This window comes from Benincasa hispida, chromosome 9 (assembly GCF_009727055.1).
Source record: "Benincasa hispida cultivar B227 chromosome 9, ASM972705v1, whole genome shotgun sequence".
Classification (NCBI taxonomy): domain Eukaryota; kingdom Viridiplantae; phylum Streptophyta; class Magnoliopsida; order Cucurbitales; family Cucurbitaceae; genus Benincasa; species Benincasa hispida.
The window spans coordinates 50,783,924-50,795,831 of record NC_052357.1 but is presented as its reverse complement, the minus strand read 5'-3'; the positions used below and the strand labels follow the sequence as shown (position 1 = coordinate 50,795,831).

At 36.9% G+C, this 11,908-nt stretch overlaps 1 protein-coding gene across 1 annotated transcript; it reads right to left on the bottom strand.

The window, feature by feature from the left end:
* Positions 1-1,254: 1,254 nt before the first annotated feature.
* On the bottom strand, positions 1,255-11,701 carry LOC120085578 (chaperone protein ClpD, chloroplastic). The gene is made up of 12 exons (XM_039041628.1): positions 10,712-11,701; positions 8,352-8,512; positions 8,025-8,254; positions 7,156-7,264; positions 6,877-7,007; positions 5,807-5,908; positions 5,442-5,723; positions 5,259-5,359; positions 4,847-5,141; positions 2,860-3,093; positions 2,487-2,726; positions 1,255-1,729 (listed from the first exon to the last, which is right to left on the bottom strand). Exons 1-12 carry the CDS (start codon positions 11,410-11,412, stop codon positions 1,436-1,438), a joined length of 2,880 nt encoding a protein of 959 aa, XP_038897556.1. The 5' UTR covers positions 11,413-11,701; the 3' UTR covers positions 1,255-1,435.
* Between the last annotated feature and the right edge of the window lie 207 nt (positions 11,702-11,908).

Sequence of the window (11,908 nt, the reverse complement as noted above, 5' to 3'; positions counted from 1 at the left end):
AGCTTGGTCGCAAGGGTAATCCCAACTCACTACACTAACACATCGCACACCTCTCAGTGGTTAGCCACATGCTTATATCTCTATAACGCATGGTTGCGTTGAGCATAAGATTGTTTCTATCTCTAATTACACTACTTACTTTGCTTAATAAGTTCCACTACTTACCCTCTCGGACAGTTGGTTATAGCTATTCAGCTCATAGACAAGCATTACGATAGCCTCGCAAAGAGGATTGACTCACTATACTCGCGCAATGCACACCTCTCAGTAGTTTGGTACGTGCGTCATATTTCTATACCGCATGATTGAGTATGCGATAACTCTTGCAATCTACACTTAACTCATTGCAATGAAAGTAAAAGATGAGTAAGAAGAAGATGATGAAGATGGTGTTGAAGGAACTAAAGAGATGCGTTGATTACAAAATGTATTAATCTCTTAAGCGATTATGGTGTTGAAGGAACTAAAGAGATGCGTTGATTACAAAATGTATTAATCTCTTTAGCCAAAATGTAATACAATACAGAGATGAGAAGAGAGGTGGACGACTAGATGTAGGCAATCTCTTGCTTCCATTAAATGTACGTTAAGGCTGTCGATAGTGTCATGGATGGGTGGTGGAGTAGTCTCTCTCGAGCTCTATCTCCGGCGAAGCTCTGGTCATCACTCGAAAGGAGTTGAGGGAATGAAGAACTCTCAAAGAATGTCTTGCTCACGCTCTCATCTGTGATCACAAGAATCTGCCCAAGGCAAAGACTCGAATGTTTTGAATTTGGGCTCCAAGGGCTCTATTTATAGAGCTCAAACGCCTGACAGCATTGGTAATCCCAATCTGAATCACTACCACTTCTGACGCAGTAGGTGAAATGTCAACATCATCTTATTTTTTTTATACAGGGTTGATCGATACAAGCTCACTTTTCCACACGAATTTTTAGTATTATCAACGTATATTCCGCTCAACAATTCTCATGATTCTAAATAAAAGGCTACAATAGCTTGTATTTCTACAAGCTATCATTCATCAAGGTTGTAAGATTCAATTCTCGAAGGTTTACTTATAAAAAGTTCTTCAAGGTTGAAGATCCTATTCTTGGAGGTTTACTTATCAAAAGAAGTTCTAACTTTCAATCTATCTATCAAGAAAGGTCTCTTCTTAGACTGGAGGTCCCAATTAACAAGCTATTGTTGATTAAAGCTTATTTCTACTAGTAGAAAAATGATAAATATTTAGGAAACATGGAACCTTAAAAATGCTATGAAAAGTTTCTCTTATTTATTATCTGGCCTAAAAAAAATACAGTTATTGTTGTAATCTGTATAACATTTTCAAAGAATATTTGTGGAAAAATCGACATAACTATACATAAAATATAAACTATACAATTCGGCTCTAATTCATTGGTAAACTTATTTCCTATGTTATTTTTCTGTATCAAACAAGTGGAAATGCAGTATTGGATTGGTTTTTGACAAACGGGTTCCCTGTAGGATCCAAATCAATAACAAAAGTATCACCAGGTTTTGGATCTTCATAAAGCAATGCCTCACTTAAAGGGTCTTCAACTATCATAGTAACAGCTCTCCTAAGAGGTCTTGCACCATAAGCTTTGTCATACCCTACTTGACATATGAGATCCATTACCGATTCTGATAATTCTAGGCCAATCCCGAGTGGCATAAGTCTCTCCTTTATTTCTTGAAGCATCAGATTTAAGATCTCGAGCATCTGATATGAAAGAATCCAAACCAGTTGTATGAAAACTCAATCAATGTCAATAAAATGTTGAAAATGAATAAAACATAACATTATAATGAAAGTCAAGGTCTGGGTTAAAAACTTTGAGTTTTGGTGTAACTTCTGAATTTCAAATTGGCTGGTTGATTCATGTTTCAATTTCAATTTCAAACTTCAAATATGATATAAGGCCACGTTCAGTTTCCAGTAAACGTAATCAATCAATCTAATATGAAAAATGGGGTCCATTTAAACAAGTTCTCAGAAAACTAGTTAGCAATATTATGTGAGTTATGAATGATTTAAAATATTCATTGCGAATGCAGCAATTTTGATTACGGAACTGTAAACACGACCTAAGTTATATAGAAAAATCATTTCAAATAACATTTAACGAAATATATATATATTTTTACCCTACAACATTTGGGTGTCAAGGAAACTCGTAGGAAATTAATTCCTAGATAGGTAACACCTTGGATTGAACCTGACCTCTTAGCCATTTGTTGAGACTATGTCTCCTTTTTACCACTAGGCCAACCCATATGAGAGTTATATTTAAAGAAATGTTAAATTTAGGAAAAGCTTACAAAGACCTGAGAGGGAAATGTTAGCTTGTATAAAAAGTCTTTAGAAACCAGATGAAATCTAAGTTTGCATTTGAAAGTTCAGTACGTAAATCATTGAACTAGCTGAAGGTGAGAGAGAACTGTAGTTATTTCGAAACGAAAGAAGAAACCGGACTAACCTGAGTCTTTTGAAGGGGTTGGAACACGACTATTTCGTCTATCCGGTTCAGCAACTCGGGACGAAAATACCCCTTGAGTTCCTCTGTCACAAGAGATTTCATTCCTGCATATGAACTCGATGACTCATCTTCTGAAGTAAAGAAACCACCGACGGAGCGATGTCTACCCTTTATGATTGAAGTTGAACCGATGTTTGATGTCATTACTATCAATGCATTCTTAAACGACACTCTCCGTCCCTGTCATTCCCAATTTGAGATGTAAGACAGTGAAGAACAATTTGCAATTGAACGAACAGCAAACGTATGTCTCCTTTTCAACCCATGGTTCGAAAAAGAAACAGTGCCATCTTGAAGTACAATGAACACAAACCTGAGAATCTGTAAGGTGTCCATCTTCAAACAACTGCAGTACGATGTTGAAAACATCCGGATGAGCTTTCTCTATTTCGTCAAGCAATACCACTGTAAATGGCTTCCGTCTTATTGCTTCTGTTAATGTTCCTCCGTCTCCATAGCCAAGATATCCTGGAGGTGATCCAATCAGTTTACTCACAGAATGTCGCTCCATATATTCACTCATGTCCAATCTCAGCATAGCTGCTTCCTGCACGAATGATGTGGTTAGTATCCAAATGCAAAAAGATGTTGTCATTAATGTTCAAAGGCTAGCTTAAACTCTTCGACTTCAGGTAAGCCATGCAATATACGGAGGCAGAGGAAAAATTTATGAGGGTTTTGAGTTCAACAACACTAGGGGTGGACATGTGAACCTCTAAGCTTTTGTTCGGAGTATAATGCTTCAAGAGAGTTTTCTTTAAAACCTTGAATTCGAATGTTGAAGGCAAAGCGAATAGGAAGGGATGGTGAGGCCACAAAAATCTTGCTGATCAGGATCACTAATAATCCTATAAACTAAGAGGTTCTCAATTCCTTATGGAAAGATCCTTTAAAAATTCAGCTCAGGGTTCAGCAACTATGGTAAAGCAACAAAACCATGGAGCAATTTCCTATTTACAAGTCTTCCAGTTTCCTTTCATATGCTTTTAAATATTACAAAACAGGTAGAGTGTCGAAAATATCAGTATTATGCTAGCTTACTCAAAATAATATCATACCATTCTGAAGGGCTACAACGTTTAATGAATAAGAAAACACATATTTTATGCCAATCCAAAAATGAGTATATCATAATACATAATAACGATATTTTTCTTAGTTCAACAATTGCGAGGTGAAGATTGAACCATTGACATTGACATCTATGATAGTAATCGGTGCCTTATCCACTAAATTATACTCGAATGATACATAATAATGATGTTAACATTATGATAGAACCCAAATATATTGAAATATAAAAGATAACCAAATACAAGATAAACAATAAACCAAGTGTTCGAGGTACTTAGACCCCTTCTAATCTTGAGATACTCTCAAACCCTAATTCATTTCCCAAAATATTATCTACCTTCTTCCTTCCCTGTTCATAGTATTTATAACCAAACTTTCCTAACAAACTCCTTAACTAATAGCTAATATGGCATTAATACTCTAATTATTTACTAATAGTATACCTATCACATTATAGTGTTTAAGAAGCACGAATAAAACGATAAGATACGGCGATATGCTAATTTCTAAAAAACAAAGATAAGGGTATGATATAATATTTTAATGATAATGCCCAATTAATTGTTAAAACACTAATTTTAAGTTAAATTAAAGTAGATTTAAAAAAGAATGAAAAAAGCTTAAGAACCAAAGGCGTCGTAACTGGCACTAGCGAAGCTGAGAAGTGGTGGTTGTCAGCAACGGCAAGGCTGAGTAGTGGTGGGACGACGAGCGTAGGGTAAATGGTAGTGAAGAAGTAGAAGACGAAGACTAAAGAATGAAGTTGAAGATGATGGGGAGGGGCCATGAATCATTGTTCAAAAAGTGTGAGAGAGAAGAATGAAATCTGATTGCCTATAGGGGTTTTTTCTTTTACTTTTTTTTTTTCTTTCTTTTTTTTTTTTTTCTTTATGTCTATATATGTATATATTACTTTTGTTTCAGGTGCCTAATTTAAGTGGGCTGTTAAATAAAAAGGGTTGTGGGTTGGGTTTTTAAGTCTTAGGCTTAAATTTGGGGGGGGGGAAAAAGGACCCGGAGTGTCTCCTTCATGTATCAAAAAAGGCGATACGCATGTTTGGGAGAAAAAATTAGATACTTCAAATCACGTATCAACAACGTATCTGATACCGATTCTCTTCACAACTAGAAATATCAGTGCTTCCTAGATTGTAGTAAAGGTGACAATCAAACAATAGACTTCAATGCAGATGTATAGTGCTAAATAGTAATAGTGAGGGTATTACCGATCCAAAGTAGCACCTTGCCAGAACTTTTGTTAGTTCAGTCTTGCCAACTCCAGTAGGGCCACAAAAAAGTAGGACCGCTATTGGTCGGTCGGGATCCTTAAGCCCAACCCGAGACCGTTTAACAGCGCGAGAAATTGCAGAAACAGCTTCATCTTGCCCAACAACTCGCTTTTTGAGCTGTTCGTCAAGACCCATCAAAAGAATGCTCTCATCAATTGTTAGCTGCTGAACTGGGATGCCTGACCAAAGAGAAGTAACTGCTGCGACATCATCTGGTCCCACCACCACAGGTCTGGAACAAATAACAATACAAATTAATTCTCTTTTTCTAAAAGAAAAATGGTGGGCTAACAGAATGTTTTTCATGTCTTCCTCCTAGTATACATTTTTTTGGATCGAAGTTTCATACTCATAATTATCCGATATTGAAGAGAAAGTGGACTCCAAGACGTCATTCCCAGAAGAATCCGAGCTTTGTACTCCACCATCATCGAGTTTATTGGCCAGGTTCTGTTCATATCAGAAAGAAAAGATGTGATATCAATAATGATCATAGGCTCGAGCAATAAAATCAAATATGAAAATACAATACCATGTCATGCATAGCCTGAATAGCCTTAATTTCGTGCCAATAATCATCCGGTGATTTAGAGAGTATAGAAGTCTGCAATTCCTTTTTCTTCTTATAGGCTTCCATACGAGCTCTACTACCTGCTTCGTCAATGAGATCGATTGCCTTATCTGGAAGATACCTATCACTTATGTATCTTGCAGACAGATACACAGCAGCATTTATTGCTTCAAGCGTAAACCTGCAGTTGTGGTGAGCTTCGTACTTCTCACGAATGCTCATCAACATTCTCACTGCGTTCTCCTACATTTAGGACCCTACCTCATTAAACACTGAAAAAATGTATGGTTTGGGCGTAACATACAATTAAGAAATAGAGAATTTACCTGGCTAGGCTCCTCAATCAGCACAGGCTGGAATCGTCGTGCTAATGCTTTATCCTTCTCAAATTGCTTTGTGTATTCGCCAATTGTGGTGGAAGCAATACACTGCCAGCAAGAAATAGTTATGTACCAAAAATGACCATGAGCATAAAAAAAATGTGTCTATTTTGATATGCTAATACTTCTCTATGGATAAAAGTAATACATGTAAATTTAACATAAAAACAAAATATACTTCTCTAAACATACAAAGATAAGTCTAGAACTAACGATATTTGAAATCTTAAAAGATATAAATATTTAGTTGGCTACTAAAGGATAAAGATGCCATCTTATTACTTTAGGACAGATCAATATATAAGGATTCAGTCTAATAGAATCTAATTTCTTTTTCCTAATTTTTAGGTTAAATATTTTCTAGAGTGGTCTGAAACTGGAAGAATTTTTTTTCAACACGTTTTTTAGCATGTCGAGTAGGTGTCCAAATCATGTTTGGATGTAGCTGTGTCTGTGATTCATAGGTGACAATATACAGTGCACACACAGAGAAGCCAAACATATGATTCTTGATTGGCCCAAGTATATGACTAAACGATTGACGTCTAAAATACAAAGTATATATAAAAGAAAACAATTTAAACTTGATTCATTGTGTTACTATTATACCGTCTATTTTGAACTTGTTGAGGATAACAATACAGATACAAGCATGAGAAAACTAAATTAGGTGATTCAAGAACTTGTTTAATGGAAGTCGCTGTTGAGCAATGAAAATATCAGATGATACAATATGGTTCACCTGTCAGACAGTCCCCACTAAAAAGGACAAAACACATGCAAAAACTCAATACCACTGGGTCATAATATTAATTATGGCAAAAAGTAAACTATCATCTGAGTGAGTTATGGAAAAACTAATATCATGCATAGTATACATTATTTTCAAGCAGTAAAAGCTAAGCATAATTCACAAGATCATTTAGGTAATACAACATGAAAATCGTTAAAAAATGCATTCATGTACATTGGATCTGACCTTTTTAAGTTCAATAAAATAATATTAGCAAAGATACCTGTAGTTTTCCTCTCCCAAGAGACGGTTTCAATAAATTAGCGAAGTTAAGACCAGACCCTTTACTTCCACCTCCACTTGCACCAAGCTCAGCAAGTGAATGGACTTCATCAATAAAAAGGATAATATTGCCTACAAGCCAAACGTAACACAGATGTGTAAGATTAAAACTAGTATAATTTTAAATTTTCTTTTGTAAGTTCTGGGGACTCTTTTGTTGACTTTTCTTTTTATGTCTGTTGTGTTCTTAAAATGATGGCAATTTACAGTAAGCCTCAACCTGATTCAGTTATCTCGTTAATTAGTGCAGTAACGCGTGCCTCCAATTCCCCCCTTTCCTTTGCACCAGACATGAGTAGTCCAATATCCAAGGACATTACCCGTTTGTTCTGTGGAGAAAAAAAGATGTGATTACTAATGTACTTTATATGTAAAGATTTCGTATGTTGCTTCAATAAGATAAAGATATACAAACCATCTTAGAATTGCAAGTGTAAAATCACTTAGAATTATACAAACAAAACTTAGAATTTTCTTCATACATGGTGTACTTTGTCCAGAAATTTTTTTAACTGTCATTTTGTTGATTTTTTCCAACTTAAAGTCCTCATTTGTAGGTCTCTTTTGTTTGTTTGGACACACCTAATCTCCCATGTAACTTCATTTGCTCCATTAAAACAAGTGCTGTTTTCTATCAAAAAAAGATGTTCAATTTAAGGAGGAACAACGTCCAAGCAGAAACCCTATAGAACCTTGATTTTCCTAATTAACTTAACAGGATCCTAGGCTAGATGTCTGCCACCATTTCCCTGCCTCAAGAACGACAAAGTAGATTGAAATAAAGGAAATGTTGGATAGTTCTGCACACTACCATCTGTTATCATGACTCTAACACAAAAACAATACCACAGTGAACAAGCAAATGAGATAACACCACTCCTCAGTTGCCCCCCATCCAGATTTATTTTCTAAACTTAATTACAATTTTCATGACTGTAAGCAGGCATTCTATCTACTCCTCTTACCTAATTAATTCATATCTGAACAAAACACAAAAGCACCAAACCAAATCAAAGTTTAGCGTTAATGTCAGAAGGGACTACTTGAAAAATGACTGTAAGAATATCAAACAAAAATTAGAAATCGTACCAACAGTACGAATGGAGCATCTGCCTGAGCAATACTGAGAGCCAACCCTTCAGCAATTGCTGTCTTTCCTACTCCACTCTCACCAATAAGAATGGGGTTGTTTTTTGTTCTACGACAAAGTATCTCCACAACTCGTTCAATTTCAGAATCTCGACCAAAAATAGGGTCAATGAATCCTTCACTAGCACGAGCAGTAAGATCCACACAGAACCGAGCCAAAGCAGTATTCTCTGACAGAATATAAACATTTTTGAACACCTCTTTTCCATCGTTCAAACTCAACACAAAAAATAAAATACATATTTATTTAACATCATAACCTATTACCTTTTTCTTTTTGAGAGAGTTTCATAGAAAGAGCTTTTTTAGAAGTGGATTTTTTAGGCACCCATTGCAATGCACTAGATGGCTCCCTACCATCCTTGGCAAGCTCCCCTTTAAGCCTGGACATTGCTGCATCTACCAACTGTGTAACATTTACCCCTAAGCTGAAATCATTTCAAGATAACAGGTGATTCAGTAGCAGTTAGGCGCACACATGTCTAAAATGTGATGCTAATGCTGGGTAGTACATGTAGGGATTCTAGGTGCTAGGCAAGTAGACCTTTTTACTTGGTGAAGATAACAAGAAGACGACATAAAATGCTTCATAATTAGCATTTAGGCATTAGAAAGGCAAAATAAGTGAATTCCTCTTAAAATATGTCGAGTAAATATGTCAAAATAAGTTTATAAATAATGCTGATTATGGAATGGTCCATAAATTATAAAATTATATTCATGATGATATTCTATCTAGGCAGATGTACCAATGCACTTAAAGCACTTTTGATTTTTTTTCATGCCAAATTCTCCACAAAACAACAGACACTGAATCTGACCAAATTCCACCAGCTTCACCCTTTCTGCAACACTGTTTTGTTGGCCCTAGGAAAACCCCAATTGATTCCAAAGATAAATAAGAAATTAGCTCAGACAGTAGTAGCAAAGGGGCATCAAAGAAAAAGATGAGAATGATCCTCAGAATCCCTTAAACATAATCCACTTTCACGGTAAAAGGTACTTGTTTTCTTTGGAGAGCCTCTCACAAGTATTGGGTTTTTCTCACATGTGTATTCACATGAATACTTCGACATTTTTCCGATATTTTGCCTTGCAAATAAATTTTGAAAGGAAGATTTTGTGTAAGGTTCTGGCCACTTACATTTGAACCAAGGAAACTCACATGAAACATCCCACTACTGTCAAGAGTCCACCTGTTGGAGCCCCCTAAAGTGGAGGCCTTCGTTGATTGTTAAGTTCATAAAGGGCGTTCTACTCAAGAATCTAAGGGATTGATATTCCTTCGAAGCAAAATGTCCCCAGTTGTAAGCAACAGACCAACATTGGTTCATCTTATAGCTTTTGGAGTCTGCCACATTGTAAACCCTCAGGTAGCAAGACTTAAGGAAAGAATTTCCAATCCAAAAATCTTCCTAGAGGAGGATTTTGTCACCCTTCCCTGAGATTGGTCTGTACGATCAATCAACAAGATCACAACATTTGGAGATGGTGAGCCAAGCCTCTCCTAAACAAACTAAAAATTTAGGAGAAGGTACCATATGTCACAGGTGAGAGAGAAATTAATGGCAGTCATCTTTCTTCATAGGGCATTTGACTCAATTCATAAATCTTCGCTCTCATTTAGTCAGCAGAGTAACATTCCTGTTTTTATGATTTCCAATGCGTAAACTTCCATTAATAATCGCCTAATTAGAATAGAAACAGTACTCCAATAGACCAGATTACTACTTCCTCCTTTTGACAGGCCTTTCCACAAGAGATCCTGAATGCTCCCTTCCAGCTTCTTGATTACAACCCTCTGGGCATCTCGGACATGGAGAACCATCTCCAAAATTTTCTTTGGTGAAAAAAAAGAAGCTAACATGACACCATAGAACAAAGGAGCTTTACTGCCCTCACAATAAAAAGGAGAAAAATGAAGGAAGCAAATGAAGGAATGCTTATTAAAAGGAGCAAAAAATGGTGTTAATTACAAACAATTGTAATTATAAAGGGAAACAAAAGGGGTACATAAGCTCACGAAGTAGAGTATATGTGCATCCCACAGCTACCCAAATCTCAAGTCTCAAAGTTCTTGTCCTTTCTTCAAATATTCTGGAATTTTCTCTCCCTCAAAATCTCCCATTGACGCTCTAATCACTAGACCAAATCAATCTCAACTTGTGATAATAGGTTACCATTAAACACCACCAATTTCTCAGCATCAAATGAACCTACTATTACTCCAATGATGCAGATACATCAGCAGAGGAGGTGTAAATGTCAAATGGTCCACCCAAACATCTCTGCTTCGCTGAGGCATATGCCTCCAATGAAACTAACTGGATTGCCTTACCAAAAACATCAGAAGCAAACCGCAAAAAACAATAAGCATGAACAAAAACAACAGTAACTTCTAATATAAAAAAACAGATATTAAAACAGAAAATCTAGAAGAAAACTCAAGAAGAATGGAAAACAATTCAGAACACATAATGGAGGAAACGAACATGAGCAGAGCAAAAGCAGACGATTTCTTCAAGTTCATGAGATAAAAGGGGGTGAGAAATCCTCCATGGTTGTGCAACATGATCTAGATCCATGGCTATTCAAAAGTGAGAGAAATGAATATACTACAACAATACCTCCTCAAAATCAACTGTATGCTTCCATCGTCATCAGCAGCAAGTAAAGCAATGGAAAGGTGTTCCGGTCCAATGAAATGATGGCCCATTTGCTTGGAATATTCAACAGCGGAATCAAACACACGCTTAGTGCTGATAGAAAAAGGGACATGAGCCGTAACAGCCGCACCATCAACACTGGTATCGGCATCCGCATCATTGTTATGCCAAATCCCACGAACGGCCTGGCGTGCCACATCAAGTGTAAGGCCCGAGTCCAGAAAACCGCCAGGAGACTGATTGTGCTCTTCCTCAGCAATCAAACCCAGAAGAAGATGTTGGGTAAAAACCAAATCCTTCGAAAGGGCTTTTGCCTCTCTCTGCGAAAAGATCACTGCCTTAATCGCTCGTTCCGTAAATCGCTCAAAAATGGCAGAAATGACCGGAATCCTCAACCGCCTCTTCCGCCGGATTCTACCGCTGATGAAACCATTTCTGGATGTGAGAAAAGAAGGGGAAAACGAGGATACAAGATTGGAAGATGGGAATCCACTAATTCGCCGTCCAAACAAATGGGAACTGGAAAAAACACTCAGCGAACAAGTGGAAGAAGAAACAGAAGCCGGAGAGATCAATCGATTGCAACCATGAACATGGGTCTGTTTATGGCAATCAAGCACCGAAGTTTGATTCATAGAACTGGAAGATGGGGTCGCTAGCATTCTTGTTCCAGCAGGGTCAATGGATTTCAATTGCAGAAGAACAAAAGAAATCTAAAGATCCCACAAGAAATCAGAGGAAACAATCCACGAATCAATAGAAGAATTGGAGAGTTGGGCAGATGAAAAAGGTGCAGAAGAAGCAAGGAATTGCAGAAGAGTAGCACGGCACGTCAAAGGGGGAAATTAGCCAATCGGCCACGCTGATAAAGACCCGGTTGAGTTGATGAAGGCATTACTTTTTCAACGCCGACGTTAAGGACTCGGCCTTGGGACTGTACCATATTCAGACGTAATCCGTAAGAAGTCAGTGCCAATGATTTGTCTTTTATAACAACTTTCCAAATATTAAAAGGACGTTCTTTTCGCCTCTCCTTCTTCCCTTGTTGAAGAAACTATCAAAGTCAATTCACCCATGTGAAGATTGAAACTCAAATGAAATATCTATTGGTAATTGGTAATTGGTAGTATGGTCAAGCTTTTGCCTATTTGATGTGGC